At 31.7% G+C, this 21419-nt stretch overlaps 3 protein-coding genes across 4 annotated transcripts; all 3 read left to right on the forward strand.

Annotated features, from left to right (window-relative positions):
- The first annotated feature begins 4482 nt into the window (after positions 1–4482).
- Positions 4483–5800, forward strand: LOC114396961. Its single transcript, XM_028359115.1, has 5 exons — positions 4483–4610; positions 4827–5014; positions 5124–5299; positions 5486–5585; positions 5676–5800. The coding sequence occupies exons 1-5, from the start codon at positions 4483–4485 to the stop codon at positions 5798–5800; spliced, it is 717 nt and encodes a 238-aa protein (XP_028214916.1).
- Positions 5801–6081: 281 nt separating this feature from the next.
- Positions 6082–7609, forward strand: LOC114395318 (transcription termination factor MTERF2, chloroplastic-like). The gene has a single exon (XM_028357064.1). The coding sequence runs from the start codon at positions 6319–6321 to the stop codon at positions 7531–7533; it is 1215 nt and encodes a 404-aa protein (XP_028212865.1). The 5' UTR covers positions 6082–6318; the 3' UTR covers positions 7534–7609.
- Positions 7610–11171: 3562 nt separating this feature from the next.
- Positions 11172–14996, forward strand: LOC114396707 (transcription termination factor MTERF6, chloroplastic/mitochondrial-like). 2 transcript variants are annotated; one of them, XM_028358829.1, is made up of 2 exons: positions 11172–12541; positions 13894–14996. In XM_028358829.1, the coding sequence occupies exon 1, from the start codon at positions 11321–11323 to the stop codon at positions 12530–12532; it is 1212 nt and encodes a 403-aa protein (XP_028214630.1). In that variant the 5' UTR covers positions 11172–11320; the 3' UTR covers positions 12533–12541; positions 13894–14996. The 2 variants fall into 2 exon arrangements, with proteins under 2 accessions (XP_028214630.1, XP_028214631.1); XM_028358830.1 differs by having other exon boundaries at positions 14104–14996.
- Positions 14997–21419: the final 6423 nt, after the last annotated feature.

Genomic DNA, 21419 nt, shown 5'->3' on the forward strand with positions numbered 1-21419 from the left:
TGGAGCTGTGTGCATTTTCGGGAAAAAAAAGCTTTTATAATGAAAAAAGAAGCCAAGGGCATTTTTGCCATTTATAAATTTTGCTGGGTGCACCTAGCAACACTCTTAAAATTTTCAGGACTTTATTTAGCTTAAGGGGGCTGTGTCTATCACAGGTGTCATGGGCTAGGAATCAGTTAACCCATGGAATTCCAAGGGTTGAAGCTGACCAAATAAGGTCAACAGCTTTCTGTGTGAATACAAGGCAAAACCTTGGTCCTATGACTTTACTCAGATGGAGATGCATTTTGGAGGCTTTAATTCATTCATAGAAACTTTTCTTTTTCTTTTCGTGTAGTCAAATGAAAATGGCAAGTTTATTTTGACACTCGCTCAAGTTGAAATCTTGTAGCTTTGGATGGTACTGGTTCCTTTTTCTCACTACTGAATTGTATAGATATGATACGTTGTCCACATTGATATAATTTTGTCATCTAACACGTGGGGAAAGATTGGTAGCTTCTACGTTCTCTGTTTTCTTTACATTGAGTGATTTGTGTACACTATGGAGTATGGATCTTGTAGTGCTAGTTTTGGGTGATGTTACTGGTAGTTTGCTTGATCTGAGCTGATTTGAGAGGATGATTGTCTATCATAAGTTTGAAAGGTTTACAAGGAGTTTCTGTTATTTGTTATGATTTACTCAGGTTGAGTATCTGCTCTTAGATGTTTGTTCATTATTAATCTATAGTCTTTCTTTATGAATTTTGTACTTTCAGACTGAATGAACTACAAACTTGAACCAAACAACATCGTATTTTAGTTTTTGGATCATAAATTCGATCAATTTGACTTGAAACTAGTTTAATGACCGGATCATATATTCCAAAAAACCTATCTCTTTTTTGTAGGGATAAAAAACCTATCTCTTCTTAGAAACAATATGAAAATCAGTCTCTAACCGGTATAAAATCAATAAGAACCAGTGAAAATCGGTTCAAAACTGATTTGAGTAGGTGTTTTAATTAAATAAAAATATTTCAAGATAAATATAAATACATATTTAAGTACTACTTGTAGAAATTAATTATTTTGTCAATAATTATTATTATTATTATTATTAATTTTTAATCTTATAAGATATATTTTAGACATTAATAGTAATTTAGAATTTTATATCTTGATTTTTATAATTTTATGTTATTTTATTATTTGAAATATTATATAATATTAAATTGATCTGCATAGGTCTCTACCTTTTAAAAGAATGTTTAATTGATCTGGAAAGGTTGAAATTCTAATAATTAACTCAACGAAGATAGATGAGATAAATCAATTGAAAAAATAATAAAGTTTCAGGGATTCAAATAAATTTTTTAAAAAAACTTAGTTAAAAATTTGGTAAAAACACATAGACTTGCCAATCAATTTAACGTAATAATATATGAAAAAACTATTTTATCCTCTATGATATATCATAAATACGAATAATTTTTTATACAACAAAAAAAAATGTTAATATTAAAAATATAAAAAAAGCTCTTAAAAAATAAATTACTAGAATTAAGTATTTATTCTATTTATTTTTCTTATCTAAGAATGACTATTGGGATCAGGATTTTCTGTAGTTGGTGAAAACACACGTTCCCACAGTTAAATGATTAAAACTATATGATGAAGATTCAATGATTAATAAATTATTTTAATAAATTTAACTTAAAAAACACTTTTAAAATACTAACCATCTGATTATCAGACGGTCCGCGACTGCGTGAATGCAGGCATAGTTAAAAAATTTGGTCTAACCTGGCAGGTTGGATCGGTCCGACTAGGACCCAATGTCATAATCGAGCCGGTTTGATTATTGGACCGATCATGCATCTAGCTCGATATGACTCGGTTAGACCCGATCGAGTTTGTGCAAACCCGGTGCCCCGGCTGGTTTTTAAAACCCATATTGGGTTTTCGTGTAAAAAAAATACAAAATCATCAAAATGACGTCCCAACTAGAAGCCCGTCTAACGCGTCTATTACTTTTTTGTCAAACAAGGTTAGCTACACAACTAATTTTGCTTTTGCTTTTCCACAGTTCCATGGTTTCGACATTTCTTGATATATATAATTTTCTCTTCGACAATTCCACGATTTTCCTATTTTGGGTCTTCGACTATTTTCTCTTTGCATTTAAAGAGGTTTTTGGACTTACCCCATCACACTTTTTGTGGTTTAGGTATTAAATTTCAATGTAAACCTGCTTTCATGAAGTGTAGCACTAGGCGAATCTTATTATGTTCTTAAGTTGAATATTACTTTTCCTTAGTGGATATAACACCTTCTTAATTTTGTATCCAATAGGCATAAGTAGTGAAGTTGGTTTGATATACATTGCCTTATTATTCACTAAAGTAAAACAATTTGAATAGTAAATATCTACATTTTGTTTCAATGCTTCAAGTTCTGCTTTATACATTTAAATTGATACTTGGACACATAATATACAAAATAAATTTTTCCTTACAAGCTTCCTGTTTCATATGTATCTTAGTGTTGTTTGAAACGATGTGAAGATCTTAACAGCTGGAGGTTTTTTTTAGCATTCAGTTTTGGGTTAAGGCTAGATGCTTGCAAATATTAGATATTTAGAATTATCTAATATTAGTAGCATGAGTTTTCTTTTTTAGCATTCAGTTTTGGTTTTTTTTTTAGCATTCATTTTTGGGTTAAGTCTCAGTTTTGCCAAGAAAAGGTACATAATTTGCATTTGACTTATGTATTAATTAGCTAGTTAGATTTTTAAGTATACTTTGGTATCATCACTATCATGTTAATAATTAGTACCAAAATATACTGAAAGGAATGTCTTCCTATCACAATTTAAACTTTAAACAATACAAAGATTAATATGGGAAGAGAATAATGTATCCTATCATCTTCTTTTTGTATTATGGATATTCGGTACTTTTCTATATAGAAGCTTGAGTTTGGGTTAATTTTATGCAGCTTGTTAATTTTATGATAATAAGCTTCCACAAAACAGGTTGGCCCAACAATTTTTTGTATATGTGAATATAATGCATTTGTCAAGATAATATTAAAAAATATGCATTCTAAGATTTTTAAAACATGATATATTGGTGCTTTTACCTAGAGTTGAATATTTGTATTCTCTATTAAAAATCTAGTTTTTTTTTTCTTTGAATATCATATATGATGATATGATCACTAACTAATGAAGTTAATGTTTGCAATTAGACTTGAACATGTCATCTACTAAAGTTCCATGATCTCAAGAAGCATCCACTCCAAATATTTCTCAGAATGTTAGAGGAAAAAATGATCCAGCTTGGGGACATTGTAAACAAATTGATCAGGGTGCTACAAAAGTGACAATGATGTGTATTTATTGTGATAAATGAATTAAGAGAGGTGGTATTAACAAGTTTAAGGCTCACTTGGCAGGACAAAAAGGCCAAGTAGAGGCTTGCAAGAAGGTTCCTGTTGATGTCCAACATGAAATGAAGCAATTACTTGAATAGATTGAAAAGAACAAGAAAAGAAAAGTGCAGCAAGAACAATCTAAAAAAAGTGATACATTTGAAATGGATGAAGACCTTGTGAGAGTAGTTGAGGAATTAAGAGGAACTCCAAAACCAATTTCTTTCATGTCTCAAAAGGGGAAGAACACTCCTTATGTAGATGAGTATTTCATGCCTAGAACAACTCCTGGAGCTCAACCTTGCTTGAAGAGTGTCTTGCAAAATAAGCAAATTGTAGAAAAGTGTGACAAAGCCATTGTAAAATGGATGATAGATGCTTCAATTCCATTTAATGCAGTTAACTCAACATATTATCAACCCATGATTGATGCTATTAGTAGCATGAGTCCAGGGTATAAAGCCCCAAATTTTTATAGAATTTGTGGTCCTTTGTTAAATATGTGGGTTGATGAAGTGAGAAAGCTTGTTGAAAGTTACAAAGAAGTTTGGAAGGAAACTGGATGTACTCTGATGGCTGATGGGTGGACTGACCACTCTAGAAGAACTCTCATTAATGTTCTTGTTTATTATCCTAAAGGGACTATTTTCTTAAGGCCTGTTGATGCTTCTTCCTATGCTTCTAAAGCTGCTGAAATGTTGTTTAAGCTTTTCAAGGAGATGGTGTTATATGTTGGAGCGTAAAATGTTGTTCACATTGTAACCAATAATGCTGCAAATTATGTTGTTACTGGTAGGTTATTGGAAAAAGAGTTTCTTAAAGTATATTGGTCTCCTTGTGCTGCTCACTGCATTAATTTAATGTTGCAAGACTTTGGGAAATTTGAGGAAGTAAGTGAGATTGTTTCACTTGCCTCAAAAATAACTAAGTACATATATAATCATTGTTATGCATTATTCTTGATGAAACAACATACAAGTGGAAGAACTTTGTCCAGCTCCAACTCTATTTGCAACTAATTTCATTGCCTTGCAAAGCATATTGGGCCAAAAGGATGCATTAAGGGCCATGGTGACATCTAGGGATTGGATAAGCCCAACTTATGCCAAAGACTCCAAGGCTAAAAAATTTGTGGAGCAAATCTTGGACTCTGGTTTTTGGAAATGGTGTGTTGATATTGTGAAGCTTACGGAGCCGTTAGTTTGTCTGTTACGTATTGTTGATAGTGAAGATAAACCCGCCATGGGTTTTCTTTACTAGGCTATGTATAAGGCCTGGGAGGAGATGGTTATGATGTTTTAGAGAAATAAGAGGAAAGTGGAGCCTTATTTAGAAGTCCTTGATAGGCTTTGGGATTCACAGCTTCGCAAAGATCTACATGAAACTGGTTATTAGTTAAATCTGGCTTGAAGATTCAATGCTGAAGAATTTGAAAAGCATAAGAACACAGAATCTGGCATTTTGGAACTCATTGATAGGTACACACATGGAGATCTTGAGTTGCAAGATAAATTAAATGAAGGCATGAGGATATATAAAGATTTTGAAGGAGATTTTGCTATACAAGCTGCAATATGTAAACAGAACAAAGTCGTGCTAGGTAAATTTAGTGTTTGATACTCTGATAACATTATTAATTTGTGATTTATTTTAGCGAGTTATAATATATTCATTGCATTTGATTTATTTCTTTATATGTTTTATTTTAGATCAATGGTGGGATTGTTATGGATGTAGTGCTCCACAATTGCAAAAATTGGCTATTCGTGTTTTAAGCCAAACTTGTAGTGCTTCGGGTTGTGATAGAAATTGGAGTATATTTGAACAGATCCATTCAAAAAGGAGGAATAGGTTAGAACATCAAAAGCTTAATGACCTTGTTTATGTTTGTTATAACTTGAGGTTACAACAAAGGTATTATTATATTGATTATACTTTGATTGTTTACCTATTTTGCCAGGATTTTTTTTAATTGTTGATATATGAACATTTTGATCAATTTAGGAATCAACTAAGACAATGAAATTATGACCCAATCAATTTGGAAACCCTTGATGATCATTGTAATTAGGTGTTGGAGGAGTCACCATCATTCTTAACTCGTGAAGAGGTGGAGACTTTACGTAATGATCTTGCAAACATGTTCATTCAATCAACTCCATATGATATTGGTATGTTTCTTAATAACATTAGTATTTATTAGGTATCACTTATGTATTTATGTTAATTGCTAATTTGAATCTATAATGATGTTTCCATAGATAAATTAAATCTGGATGAATATGAGGATGATGATGTGTCACAACCACCAAACAACACCATGGAAGATGTTAATCCAAATGAAAGTAATATCGGTGAAAAATTTCAATCTTTTGATGAAGAATGATTACTTGAAATTGACCCAACATTGACTCCTTGGATGTAACTCATGGATGTTATCATGTTGATGCTATTTGTGTTTTCATTTTAAAATTTATTATGAATTTGCGTAATTGTCTTTTTGAATTATAATACTTCAATAGTTATTTTGAATTTAGGAATATGAATAAATTTTTCTTAATAAAATAATATTAATTATATATTTAAATATAATAAATATATATATAATTTTAAATTTTTTAATATATATCATGTCAAATCAGGTCAAATACTGACCCATGGATTGGACCAGTGATCCATGATCCCGGCCTGGGTTTCACAACTTTTAAAGCAGGTAACATTGGCGTTTTCCAGTTCTCACATTCCCAAAATCCCTACGGCAAACGCTGTCATTTGCAAGTATAACATTGTCAAGATTCTTTGCGAGGAAGAGGAAGTGGTTGCAGCGTTGAACCGCATACCCTGCTTTCACGTGCTATGCCAATAGTCTGAAACTCAGAGTGGAGCCTACATATCTGTGAGTAAATGATGCCTAATTTTTTTCAAATGGCAAGATTAACTGCATCATCATCATTCGCACGCCAAAGCACTACCCATATTCAATTGGGTTCTCTTCTGCAACACAAACACAATGCTTTCCCTTTTTCCTTCACTTCACTCACTTCAGGCACCTCTTCTGATTCTGAATCAGATGGAAACCACCACAAAGGTGACACCTTTACTGTGTCTTACCTCATTAACTCATGTGGGGTGTCCCCAAAACTGGCCAAGGAGCTCTCCAACAGGGTCAATTTGAAAAACGCACATGGCCCAAATGCTGTTCTTGATCTTCTCAACAACTATGGTTTGTCCAAAATCCAGGTTGCAAAACTCGTTGAGAAATATCCCAAAGTTCTTATTATAAAGGCAGAGAAAACCCTTTTGCCTAAACTGAAGTTCTTCCGTTCTATTGGGGTTTCCAACACTGACATGCCAAAGATCCTACTTCGTAACTATGTTATCTTGAAGAGTAGCTTGGAAAATTACCTCATCCCCCGCTATGAGATCCTGCGTGATATAGTCGGCGATGATCAGAAAGTTGTTAGATCTTTGAAAATTACCGCTTTTTGTCTTACATATGGTGACATGATGAATAACTTTGTTCCAAACATTAAGGTTTTGAGGCAATCTAGTGTGCCTCAAACTTCCATCTCTCTCTTGATGGGCCATTTTCCTGGTGCAGCATATAGGAAGCATTCCAAATTTGTGGAAGCTGTCAAGACTGCTAAGGAAATTGGGTGTGATCCTTTGAAAGTATCTTTTGTGCAGGCTGTCCATTTGCTTTTATCTACTAGTAAAGCAATGCTGGATTCAAAATTTGAGGTTTATGAGAGGTGGGGCTGGAGCTACAAAATAGCTCTTCGAGCATTTGGCAAGTTTCCCTTTTTTATGGTGTTGTCAAAGGAGACATATACAAAAAAAATGAGTTTCCTAGTGAAGGATATGGGTTTGCCATCAGAAGATATTGCTGATTATCCTCTTGTTCTATCTTACAGCTTGGAGAAGAGGATTATCCCTAGATTCTCAGTAATTAAAATCTTGCAATCAAATAATCTGCTTAGGAATGATTTTCACTTCGGTTCCTTTATTTGCATAAATGAGAAAAACTTTCTGAAGAAATTTGTCATCAAATTTCGGGATGATTTGCCTCATTTATCTGATGTCTACAAAGGGTTGATCAATAATCAGAATGAAATATAGTCTTTGAAGGTTTTTAGTCCTAACTTTCAACTTCTTTTTGTTTTTTAGTGCTAAATTAAACTTTGAGTTTCATTTACTTTATCTTATTAATTTTATAACGAAGTGCATGAATCTACTTACTGATGATTTTCATCTGAGGTTCGTTCTATTATGGGGTAATTCTGATTAAATTTATCTTTATCTCTACCTTTTTTGTTTTAAACGTGTTTATCTATTATGGGAAACATTTGTTTCATCTGAGGTTCGTTCTGTTATCACATAACCATACTATACTTTTCATTTTAAACAAAACTGACATTTGATAGGCATGTTACATAGTTCAAACTACCATAAACTATATAAAATGTCTTGTTAGGAGCCCCTTTTTTATTAAAGCATGCAGAGGGAATCAATTATCAAAGTTTATTTCTTTTTGAACCAAATTGCATTTAGTCGTGCTACCATTTTCATTATTTAATAAATGAATTTATTAAGATTTCTTACTATCATGTAGCTCCTTTAACATAAAACTGTCCCTATAACCTGTTAGTGCATACTGTTACATGGACTCATTGATACGTTTAGATTTGAAATTTTGTCAACCGCTGGTAATCTTTATGATTTTGATAGTTCCTGAGAGTAGTTAGTTAGAATAGTTTAGCAGTTAAAGTTGTAAAAAATTGGAATTAGCGCTTAAATTGGGGGAGAGTTTAGATGAGTGGGTATTGTATTTTGTGATCATTTGAGGACTGACAACTAAGGGGAAAGGCTTAGAAGGAGAATTCTGTCCTTTGGATCTGAGTTCTGAGCAGATTTTTAGATTATTTGTGGGATCAACTAGAAAATAGGGGAAGGTCACTTTGGCAAATAATATTGGTAATCAAAGTCCGTAACTCTGTATAAATAATGAAGAATTGTAGATATTTAAGAACAATGCACTAAGGGATTTAATAGCATCAACTTTTATGATCAAAGTTTGGATCCAGCCCTTTCCATTAAGCCAAAAGCTATAGCTAATGGCATGGTGCACTTTCATTTTCAAATTTGCAGAACTTTATTTAGCTTTAGGGGCTGCTTTAATTATAGATGTCACGGGCCAAGATGTTAACCCTTTAAATCCCAAAGGGTGATGCGGACCAAATAAGACCTACAGCTCTCTGTGTGTATGAAATACAAGGGGAAACTTGATGCTAATATTGGTCCTATGCTAATGACTTTGGTCCTTTCTGATGTTAATGTTTTCCTACTGTCCTTTACTAGGAACAGCTACTTTTTCCATGGTGAAGGCAAAACCACAAATAGTTGCTTATACTTTTCCATGGTATCACCATTATTTTATAGGGTAGAATTGATTCTTGCGTGTAATCTAAACATGCTAATAATTTTATCTAGTAACATATTGGGAAAGATTGATAGCGGTTATATTCTATAATTTTTTTGTATACACTATGTGATTGTGGTGAGTGGTAGTTTTGGTGATGGTATTGGCAGCTTGCATGATTTGAACTGATTTCAGAGGATGATAATTTATTTTAAGCTTTGAAATGTTTACAATGAGTTTCTGATACACTGATTTTGAAGCTCTATTTTCTGTTAGATGTTATGATTTACATAGTTTGAGTACGTGCTCTTAGATGTCGACCATTATTTAACCTATTGTCTTTCTTTGTGAACTTTGTACTTAGTTTCAAATTGATTGAACATTTGAACTTTTCAATAATTTGGTAAAATAATCTTGCATTCTTCTTTATGCCAGTTTCCATTATACTATTCACTGATTACGGACATTAAGATAATAAATTGATGACATTTCTAATAATGAATTAAATTGATTTTGGAAAGCTAAAGCTTACAAATGTTAGCTACAGCTTCCTTACTTTAGTTGTTCCTCGTTATTTTTTAATTTTTGTTTCCTTATGTCTTGCTAGTGACAACATTCCAATAATTTATTTTTATCTATTCTTTGAACCTCTTATACTCACACTATCATTTCTTAGGCCTAATGGTTATGCCTATTAATATTTCCTGTGTTTTCTGCTAAATTGTTTTGTTGATTACAGATATAGAACTCATTTCTGATTCCTTCTGGTATGTAGTCGATGGACTTGATATGTATGATCAAAATATATTCTAGCCTTCTCAAGTATTTCCTAACAAAAAATAAAAAATAAAAAATTGTGGAGGGTCACTTACCTTATAAGTCAGTCCTTATAAAATTGTGATGGTCATCCTGTTATGTTGAGTATGGTGTTGTAATAATTGTTGTTGACTCCACAATGAATGCAAAATCTTGTGCTTTAGCACTGGTTGTAATCTGGTATATACAATGTAAATAAATTTGAGATTTAATAGGACTGATTGTTTTCTTATTCAGAATCAATTGCTGTTTTCTTCTCTTTGATTACTCAATTTTGTAGATATTTTTTTTTGTTATATAACGAATTTTGTTTCTATTATTTCTAGTTTTCAAGAACTTGCTAGTTTGAACTATGCATTGAGAATTCTATTTGATGCCTCTCTTTCCAAACTGTATATATACACAACAGTTCTAGCCTCTAGAAATTTTGTGAATTATGTAACTCAAATTTGAACCTTTAAAATGTGCTTAAAGTAATGTTGGAACCCCTACTTGGAATAACAGTCTAAACCATGAGTGACTTTTATAGACTGTCTCTGAAAAAGATGCAGGCTTGAACCAAACTTTGAAAAACTCTCAATTAGGGCCATGCAAAAAACTTTTTTCTCAAAGAAAAAAATCAAACTAACCATTTTATATTAACAGTTCGGCTTGAACCGCACTATTAGTGATCCTGAAATAATTGGAAAACTATACATGAATGTGAAAAACCTTCCCAACAACATAAACCTTCCCTCCTCCTCCTCTCTACTCATCAACACAAACTCTTCGTGAGTTTGTATTTATTTTAATTCATACAATTTCAATGAACATTCAATCATTTGAAACTTAAATGTAAAAACAAACACCCTCTAAATTTGTGTCTGAATTTACATTTGAAGACACTAAATGTCTATTCCATTGAATCCTTCCAAAAACACGCTTTTGTGTTCATTGGAATGTATGACAATTTATATACAAATGTTCTTTGTGTATGTTTGGAACCACCTCCTACAATCCCTCAACTTGTGTCTATCAGCACACGCAATAGTAGTTTTCATGTTAATATGGGTTTTGAATGAAGTTTAGACATGTGCTATTATTTCATGGTTGTAGCCATCAAATGCGAATTTTAACTTGGTCAGACGTGATTATCATTGGATCTAATTTGTAACTACTCTTGTAGCTTTTGCATCAAAACGAATTTAATTTTAACAAGAATGTTAGTAACACACTCTTATTAACATACACTTTACTATTGGTTAAAAATTATTAAAAAAAATAGAAAAACTACGAGAGTTATTAAATAAGGAGTGTGACTCATTAAAATTTTTTATTTCTTTTAAATTTCAATCAAAATGTTTTCAAAGGAATGTGATGTTAAAAATGATTGAAAAATATAAAATTATGAGAGTTATACAAATACTTTAATCATTATTTTCACTATTAAAAAAATTATTATAAATCTAGTTATTTATTTTTAAATTATTAATGTACATATCCAAAAAGAACTGCTAAGAAAAAATTAATATTAAGGAGGGGGTTCCAATGACTCCTCTATAACCCGATTTCTTTACAGGTGATCGAACAACTCACCGTTGTGTTGTGCAACCCACAAATGGGACTCTCCTCGTAATGTGTCATGCAATTGCAATCACAGCATCTGAAAGCTGAAACCTACTCAACCAAAAAATGATGCTTACCTTGCTTAAGCAAAGATCTCTGATTTCAACACTAGCCCCTTCTTTTCCATTCATCACCACCCGAACCCATTTCTCTTCTTTACTGCAACAACAACAACAACAACACAAACCATCCATTTTCCTCAACCCCTTTTCTTCCAAATCCAAATCCAAATCCCAAACCAAAAATCCTAACTTCACCCTCTCCTACCTCATCAACACCTGCAACCTGTCCCCCGCGTGGGCCCTCAAGCTCTCTAAAAGGGTCCACCTCAAATCCCCCGATCAGCCTAACGCCGTCCTTAACCTCCTCAAAACCTTCGGATTCTCCGAACTCCAGTTGTCCCTCCTTGTCAAACGCTTCCCCATAGTCCTCAAGATCAAACCCGAAAAGACCATTCTGCCCAAGCTCCAGTTCTTCCTCTCCATCGGCCTCTCCACCTCCGACCTCCCCAAACTCCTCATCGGAAACTCCGTCCTCTTGGAAGGCAGCCTCAAGTACTGCCTTGTTCCGCGCTACAACATCCTCAGCACTGTCCTCAGAGACAGAGACAAGGTTGTTTTGGCCTTAAAACGTGTTCCCTGGTGCCTCACCGGCCGTGGCTTGATCAACCATTTGATCCCCAACGTGGAGCACCTAAGAGGTGTAGGGGTGCCGCAGGGCCCCATTGCCCACCTGGTGTGCAACCACCTCGGTGTGGTGTGTGTGGAGCACACGAAATTCGTGGAGGCTGTGGAGAAGGTGGTGAAATTCGGGTTTGATCCGATGAAAACCATGTTTGTGGAGGCGGTGAAGGTGGTGGTTGGGACTAGCAAGGAGGCTTGGGAGAAGAGGGTGGAGGTTTATGAGAGGTGGGGTTGGTCTAATGAGATGTGTCTTTGTGCCTTCAGGAGGTACCCTCAGTGTATGTTGATGTCGGAGGATAAGGTCATGAGGACCATGAGGTTTTTGGTTAAGGATATGGGGTGGCCTGCAGAGGATATTTTTCGGACTCCGGGGGTTCTCAGCCCCAACTTGGAGAAGACAATTATGCCGCGGTCTCGCGTTATGAAGGTGTTGAAGGAGAGGGGGCTGGTGAAGAGTGACTCACGGCTTAGCTCGGCTATTTTGATCACCGAGAAGTTGTTTTTGGAGAAGTTTGTGGGGCGGTTCCAGGATCGTGTACCGGGGCTTATGGAGGTGTATAAAGGGCACGTTGATCACCTGGATTCGGTGCTGTAGATTGTAAAGGTTTCTGCTGACTCTTAACTGTTCAATTGTTCAGTTGTTGTTCATCACGTTGCTATGATTGAATTTGACCTCAATTTTCCATTTTGTGCTTGAAGATTTGAGCTGTAGGTTTTGGGGTAGAGGAAGTTTGTAGTTTGAGTCTGATTGATAGCATACTGATTCAGTAGTCGTTTAGCTGAGTCCACTTACTAGTGATTTTGAATTGTGGTATCATGGTTGATTTATTTCTTTTCCTTGATTTTGAGTCGTACGTTTTGGGGTAGAGCCATAGAGGGAGTTTGTGGTTTGAGTCATATTTATAGCATACTGATTCAATGCTCCTTTAGTTAAATCTGCTTACTGATAATTTTTTATTTGTGGGATCGTGGTTGATTTATTATTCTTCTTGACACCAAAAAGAGTGCCTAGTGTTTTATCGTTTATGAAGGTTTTCTTCAGGAACTGTTTATTTCATTCTTAAGATTGACTTCCAGGTTTCTATGTTTTCAATGGTAAGCTTGTCATTTGGTGACCTTTTTTAGTGACAACAGGTTATGGTCTAAACGATTTCTACACATGTGGATAAGGTTGTAACTTGTAAGTGTACATTTGACTATCACTACCCGATAATAGTGAAAGTCTTGTGGATCATCAGGGGCTTTGGAATGATTATTCTTGTACTGCATCTTAGCCTATGAATCTTGGTTTACCCACTAACTTAACCTGTTCAAATTTCATAAACATTTATGGGGTTTGGAGGCTGATAGAAACTGGATTGGAATGCACTCAGGTAGAGTTAGTTTTTATTTTTCTGCTGGATACTGATGCAAGCAACTCTGGTGGATTAACCATGGAAGATGAGAATATTAACCGGGGGGGGGGGGGGGGGTATTAATTAGACCTGCAGTTCACTTTCCTCCGTCGTCACTTTGTTTGCTTACCTGTCAAATTTCTTTTAGTGCATACTTTTATGTGAAATCATGGATACATCCAAATGATTTTTAATTTTTTATCCTTATGGGTAATGAGTGTTATGATATTGATATTGTTTGTAGTGAAATATTGGATTAGCTACTGGAAAGCAAGTGTAACATTTTCTCTTCCCCATTGTTCTTTTCATAAACAAAGGTTGTTCTTTTATAATAATTCATTTTTTATGTTGCGAGGACATCTAAGATCATTATGCTTCAAGTTCAAAATAGGTGAGATCTGTGATTATCAGAACTGAATTTTTAGAAGTACTTTTGTATGGAAATATGTTATTAGGGATCTTAGCTCTGTACTGATGACTTGATATGTTAATATTTTTGCTCTGATCTCCCTTACCTGGATTTGACACCTGCTTTATCTTAATTGCATATTTGGTACCTGAGTGTGAGACAGCAATTTGATTTTGAAGTCAAATGATATATCTTCCTTATGTCAGAAGAATCGAAATAGCATGTCTGTATTTGTCTGCTATCCACAATTTGGTTATATATATCTTCCCAAAAGCAATATCTCTTTCAATCATTCTGAACTAAAGTGTTCTAGACTACAGCAATGTTAGTTTAAGTTGATTCTAAACACGAAATGTTATTTAGAATCTATCTTGGAGTGCCTCAAGCATACATCTCACTTCTGGAAACCAACTTTCAAGCATTCCAAATTTTCTGAAGCAATCAAAAGATAGATGAATAAGGTGAAATGTGATTAGGTCCTTTGAAGACAATTCTGTTCCTTGCAACACAAATGCTTGCAAAGTTGAGTCAAGCAATGTCAAATGGAGATTTGAGGTTTACTAGAGCTGGGTTTGGTCTAGAGAAATATTCTTAAAAACCTCTAGTTGATATACATATATGGATATCAGAGTGATCAGCTCCACGTATTAGTTTTCTTTGCTACTATTCAATTTGATTCCAATCTAGATGATTCTTGACCTTGATTTTTGACCATGCCTGTTCTTGAGCAAATTTTTGTACTTTTTTGTATGCTGATATCATCAATTGCCTTCAAGTGGAGGCTCCTTAGGTTGTTGGGGCTTGGAAGGGGAACCAAGTACAAAATGTATCTTTATCTAGCTTACATGCCTTAAGTTTCCATGGGAAATAAGATACGAAGACTTCATTGTTTTGTCCTTTTTGGAATTCTGATTTATCTCTTCAAAGAACTATATATGCTCTTAAGCTCTGATATCTACCGTTATCAAGAGTCAAATTAAGTGCCTTTAGCAAAATTTGAGATGATCCTTTTGCCAAAATCCCAGTTTTATGTTGACAAACTGGTCTGCCAGTCTCATTCAAAACACTACACTTCGACAAACTGGCTGTGAAGATGAAGTGATTAAAAATTCAAAATGAGCTAAATTAGTTGCCGAGACACAATAAATTCAACCAGTTGTGATGAATGTGGTGGATTTTGAAATGATTTGTAATGTGAGAAATGTAATACTCAATAAAGTAAAGGAATAAAATGTTAATGTATTTTTTTTGGATCACTTTATGGTGAATATTTAGATGGAACCAAATTTCTTACTAATTACAGATTTATTTTACAAAAAAATCTCTTTCCTGCCTCCCCTTTGCAACGCCGCTTCCCCTTCTATTCGTTGTTTCAGGTCTGATTGAGTTCAGAGCCTAAAAAGTGCAGTATTTTGTGAAGCTCAATGAGCTCAATCTTATAGTCAAGAATATATCCGATGATAGAAAGGTGTGAGCTTTTCAGCAGGGCACTGAATGAAATTATCATGTACAAAATGAAAATAAAACACTAGATGATATGTAACAATTTAGGCCATAAGAGGCCTCCAGCCAAGGATACAAATACAACATATGTGTTTTGTGAATGAATCGTTACCCATCTCAATTTCTCTTTTTTATTGGTTTACAAGATTTTCTCAAGACTACTTGGTTTGACATATAAGGAGATTAAGAATTGTATTTGACATTCTTTATCCCGTATAGTAAGATCTTATTATATTCTTATTAGGTGGGAAAAACATCATTTATTAGTTATGTGTATAATTTTAGTTTATTTAATCATGTATACTTGTATTACCAAAACTATAATTAAATAGCGATGGATGTTGGATGTCATAAAGAATAGAAACCACAATAAATTTTACAAAACTAAAAAAAAAACGTTTGAAACATAATATAATTTTAAACCAACTTTTTAATAATGGATTTTCTAATTTTTATTTAGAAAGTAAAGATTGCAATTTTAATTTGTAACAAAATTTTCAAATTGTTAATTTAGATTTTATTATTTATCTTATCAACAATTAACAATCTTTCAAGTTATCATCATTAAATCCTATTCGATTTGTAAAAAATTTGATTGCGGGAGGAATTTGGATCTTGATATTATTTTTACTTCGAGTTAAATTGAAGGTATTACAGTTATCATTTTGTAATTCAGTAATTTTTTTGAATAAAAAATGTTATCTCTTTTTTTAATTCAGTTATTGTTTAAAAAACGTTACTTTCTGTTAAAAAAAAACAAGCAGTTTTTTTTTCTTTTTTTTTTTCAGCAAAGCAGATTATGTAATTATTTGATTTAAATTAAACTTAAAAAACAAAGAAAACTAGACCGTTCAAAGAAAAAGCCGCAAAGAGTGCAGCGCAAATAGTGTAGTGGAGACCAAGAATTTTAGAAGGTTAACAACATACAAAACGACTATTGAGTTGAAATTTTAAAGTTAAAAGGTTGTCATTTTTTAACTAATATTATTTTGGAATTTTAAAAATAAGATAAAACAATAACAATAATTTATTTTTAAAAAAATTGACAATGTGTAAATAATAGCATTTTAGAATCTTAAAAATAAAATCAAACAACCAATGTCAAATTTATTAAAAAAAATCAAAAAACAAGAATAGAGCAATGAGCTAATTTAGAATTTAATATAAAAGACATGACAGATTGTAAACAACAGTTGGTTACATTCTTCATATCTTGAAAAAAAAAAAAAAAACAAAACTACTCTATGTATCCCATCGAAAAACAACATTGTTGTGAATAAATTTTCAAGAAAGAAATCAATCAATTCATTTATTAGGTTTAATTTTGTTCTTTTATTGTTATGAGTTTTAATTAGGTCCTTGTTTTTAAAATATATTTAAGTTAATCTTTTTATTTTTAAAAACAATCATTCAATTTATTTATATTTTAAATCAAATTTAACTGTATTTTTTAAAATGTTTGGAGCTAACATAGCGAATTAAGACCAAATTAAATTCATGTTACAGAGGAAACCAAGTTGAAACTTGTAAAAATAAAGAAACTAAATTTAATTTCTTAGAATAAAGAGGACTAACTAAACCTATTAAAGATAAGGGAGCAAATTGAACATAGTAAATAAGAGGATCAAGAAGACTAATTTACTTAATATTTATTACTTTTTTATATCTATGTATATAATAATCAGATTTTTATAGCATACCATAACTCAATAATAAGAAAAATATTTCAATTTTAGTGAAAATTGCGAAATAGAAATATGGACATACCACAACGCATGTGTGTTTCTGTTATATTTATGACTCTTTTTTATATCTATGTTTACAATAATCACATTTCTTTATACTATAACCCAATAATAAGGTAAATTGTATAAACTTTAGCACAATAAAAATATGGATACACAAATATGGTAGTACCTCTATTTCCGCTAGGAATAATAATACATCCTTCGTATGAGTGTCATCTTAATTTATTTTATACCAATTTGAAAAGGTTAATAAATAGATTAAAAAACAATAATTTTACAAAACTAACCTTATTAATTAGATGAAATATAATAATGTTAATACTATTAGACTTAAAAACTAAAGTAACATTTATTAGGATATTAGTGAAAAAGAATAATTAATGTTACATTTAAAAATCAAATGACACTTATTGTGGGGTAGAGGTAGTAATTATTATTATTGTTATTTTCTATAAAAATATATTGTATATTTTAGAATTTATATCTTTTTATTTAATTATTATTAGAATTATCTTTTTATAAGAAATATCAGTGAATCCAAAAAGACAACATCATTAACAATAATTATACTATTTTTGAATATTTTATAACTATTTATATTTATATTATTTAATTTTTGAATTAAGATTAAAAAATCATAAAATCTTGTGATTGACTATAGTTACAGATTATTATTATTATTTGTTCCTTGTTTTTAATTTCAGTACTTACTACTTATTGAAGTTATCTCAGCACTTGATTTTAGTAATTGTTACCTTTTTTTTAATTAATTACCGAGATAATCACTTTACCTCTATTTGAATAATAACAATATAATAATAAATAAATATTGTTGAAATTTAAAGTAGCTATATTGATAAATTTTCAATGTTAAAAAGTTTCATAATTAAAATTAATAATTGAAAATAAAAAGTATAAAAAAGGAAACTAAGACAAAGTAAAATATATGTATTGAAATTCACTATGCATAACACAAATTAAAACATGCATTAACATTTCTTAGTTTATATGCTTAATTATCAATTAAAATTCAATTATGCATTATTGTTAAATTATATTGGATCAAATCAATAGTTGTTGTTCAACTAGCTAAAATCTTGATCTACCGGCTGAACATTATAAAAAATTAACATAAAAAATATATTATATTATTATAGTGCAACTAAAGATTAGAATAAGATTTGAAACCTCCTCATCAATTAACAGCATATCGGTGCTAATAAAATCTTTCTTCTCATAGATGCTAAGATCGAGTCTCACAAATTCTTCAAGCTCGAACCTTGATGATTTTTTCATCCAATATTGGAGAAAGGTTATTGAGCAAAATGTATATGTTAAAATGATTAAAGAAATGTTAATGTTATAAAATATTTTCTTGTGAACAATGGAGAATTTTTACTTACTCTTCCATAAGATTTTTGGAAGTAGCTATTCCTTTGCTTGAAGTATTCATTGTTTCTTGATTTTGATCATTGTTGAGAGTATTCATTGTTTTCTTATCATTATTGGAAGCAGACATTGCTAAGATGTGTGAAAAAAGTTAACAGAAACAGTATACAAAAATGCATGAAAGAAACTAATTCTTGTGAATAACTGGCTCGTTCTTTGATAATTAAATCAACTAATGATTATTCAACCTTTACATATAATATATAAATATGAATATTTTGTACCTGCACGACGCTAAAATCACAATGAAATTAAACAAATTTTTTTCAGATCTCTATACATAGGACAAAAGAATATATATATATATATATATATATATCAGTAGTTCTGATGATAATCATGATGACCGTAACAATAACGATTATACTAATGATTTTAAGATGTAATAATTTAGATTTTTTAGAGATTTAATTTTTTTTTGGGTAAATCTATTAGAGATTTTATTGTTACATGATATTTTAATTTGAATTTAAAGTATTTTAATAAGACTCTTTCATTTTAATCTAATAGTTGATATTAGTCATTATTATTCTTATATAAGATAACAATTCTCATATATATTTATAATTACTCTCTAGTCTCATCATTCATTTTTTTTTATAAAGCTAATGGTTATAATGAGCATTTAATCTTGATATTCACAAAAATAGAGTAGCTAATCTTAATACTTAGATGTCAAAAGAATAAATAGTAAAAATGAGGATTAATTCTTTTAAAGTTATTACTATATCACTTTCTTCTCTCTCTTTATATATAGTCTCTATCTATGAGAATAATTATCTTATATGAAAATGAAAATAGTCAACTACTTCTTGTAACTTCTTTTTGGTTTCTCTTTGTACAAGACGTTTATGCCATGTATAATTATCTTTGTAAATAAATTCATGTTTTTAGTTAAGGGTAAAAATGAAACATGACCGTTTCTTTTAACTTTTCTCTCATTTTTAATTTAATTATTTTCTCTTTTTTTTTATAAAAAAAATTATATATAGTTTTTCATCAATAACAACTCCCACACTTCATCTTGCACAACTCCCATTTTTTTATCCATCTTTCCTCTCAAAATTGGAATTACAGATCATAGTATTATTATATTTATTATTTTTTTCATCCATTTCTATTTTTATCTAATAAACCTTGTGGTTTCTAACATTATTTATTGTGTTTATTTTATGGGGCAGTCACAATGGTGATGGTGGTAAGAACAACATTATACTACACTTATTACTCTATTATCTTTGTGATGGTGGTGAGAACAACATTACACTACACCTATTACTCTATTATCTTTGTCAGGATCCTCAATCTAGATTCTTAAGTTTTACCAAACCTATTATACATGCTCGGGAGATCATTAGCTTAGGTTGAATTTATCTTTAAGAACTATTCTCATTTAAAAAAAAATATTTTTTAATGTCTTTCTCTCAAACTGATTGATAAAATATTTAAGTGAGGTTTGATAAGATTAATTCATTATGAAATTCACAAAATTAAAATAACTTAAGAACACAAAGTGGAATCTAACCTTATTAAAAAAAATTCTTAGAATCCTATATGATACTATAAAATGCACAAAAAGTAATTAAATAACCACCCAAAATTGATTCTAATAAAGAAGCTCTAGAAGCTCTGATGTCATGTTCCTTCCATCCTACGCTATAAAATTTCTGACCAAAAAACCATAGGCCTGCCCATCAATAAAATGACACAAATGGCCGCCTATTACCATGTACATTGATTTTGGAACTTCTACTTTGTAATGCTAATAGATAGAGAACAGAGTTGCTGATATTATCAATCAGTAATACACGTACATCACTGCGTCATTTTTCCAAGAGCTTCTTTCGTACCACCTTATCACACCATCACTATTTTCTTCCCAAGGGTCCCTTCGAACAACGACTCGAAACACCATCTATTAAGAATACTAGTTCACTGTAACCTTTCACCATTTACAGTACAAGGTTACAGATAGCACATATTCGAGGGGGGAATGGACCAATGTCTAATGCTAAGAACTAATTGCCATGCAATGCTGGTAGTATACCTAGAAGGGTCAAAGTGATAATTGAAGGGTAAAAACGAAATGAGCTTTTAAATTAAGTATACTGCCTTTGTCCCATTTTTTTTCACTCCTTTTAAATAATATATATTGAGAGCAAGTATCTCATTCCTTTGTTTTGCTCGGACAAAGGCTGTGAGTAGTCAAGTTTGAATAAGGTACTTTTCTGCTGTGTATGTTCTAGATCATTCAAAATGCAATTATTTCCTTATCTCCACACATGTTTGCGAACATAATCATCTCACTGGTGGTGATTTATATAACTTGCAGGTTCGAGTATCTGCAGGTGTTGAGGGAAGTTATATGCTTTATGATGGATCCCAGCCTTGGAAAACATGTTTGCTATGTCCAGTTTCCACATAGGTATGATGGTATTGATAGTAATGATCGATATGCTAATTGGAAGCTAAGGGTTCTATGACATCTGGGAAGTTGAATGGTATGCTAATTCACATTCCTGCCCAACCTCATACTGAAGTGGATTTGGTATATAAAATAGGATATTTTTCAGTTTGCTTGTTGAAATTTCTAACTGTTTTGAATTATATTTACAAATCTACTTCGGAATCTTTCAATTAATATACACTGCTCTACAGATGTCAAGGACAACTTTTGCAGAGAAGCTGGAGAGGGTGTCATGGCTTACCACATATTTGGGCAAGTTATTAGACATTTTCATTTTCCTTCTTGTTAGCCTAGTAATAATTTCTCCAATTCGGATTCATATACTCATGGTAGTTACAATTATAAAGAACACAATTGAAAGTTAATATTTGCATGGTTATAAAGAACACAATTGAAAATTAATAATTTCTCCAATTAGGATTCATTTACAGATATAAAGAACATTCAGCGACCCATTTTTTTGGATTTGTTGCATTTATGAACTTCATTTTATATTTTAATATATTACTCTA

The sequence above is a fragment of the Glycine soja genome, chromosome 18, assembly GCF_004193775.1.
Source record: "Glycine soja cultivar W05 chromosome 18, ASM419377v2, whole genome shotgun sequence".
Lineage (NCBI taxonomy): Eukaryota > Viridiplantae > Streptophyta > Magnoliopsida > Fabales > Fabaceae > Glycine > Glycine soja.

What these genes read in the sequence shown, in the direction of transcription:
- LOC114396961 (XM_028359115.1), top strand. Translation starts at nt 4,483, where the DNA reads ATGGTGACATCTAGGGATTGGATAAGCCCAACTTATGCCAAAGACTCC. An exon ending in AGCTTAATGACCTTGTTTAT is followed by an intron (nt 5,300 to 5,485) that starts GTTTGTTATAAC and finishes CATTGTAATTAG; the next exon opens with GTGTTGGAGGAGTCACCATC. An exon ending in ATCAACTCCATATGATATTG is followed by an intron (nt 5,586 to 5,675) that starts GTATGTTTCTTA and finishes ATGTTTCCATAG; the next exon opens with ATAAATTAAATCTGGATGAA.
- LOC114395318 (XM_028357064.1), top strand. Translation starts at nt 6,319, where the DNA reads ATGATGCCTAATTTTTTTCAAATGGCAAGATTAACTGCATCATCATCA.
- LOC114396707 (XM_028358829.1), top strand. Translation starts at nt 11,321, where the DNA reads ATGATGCTTACCTTGCTTAAGCAAAGATCTCTGATTTCAACACTAGCC.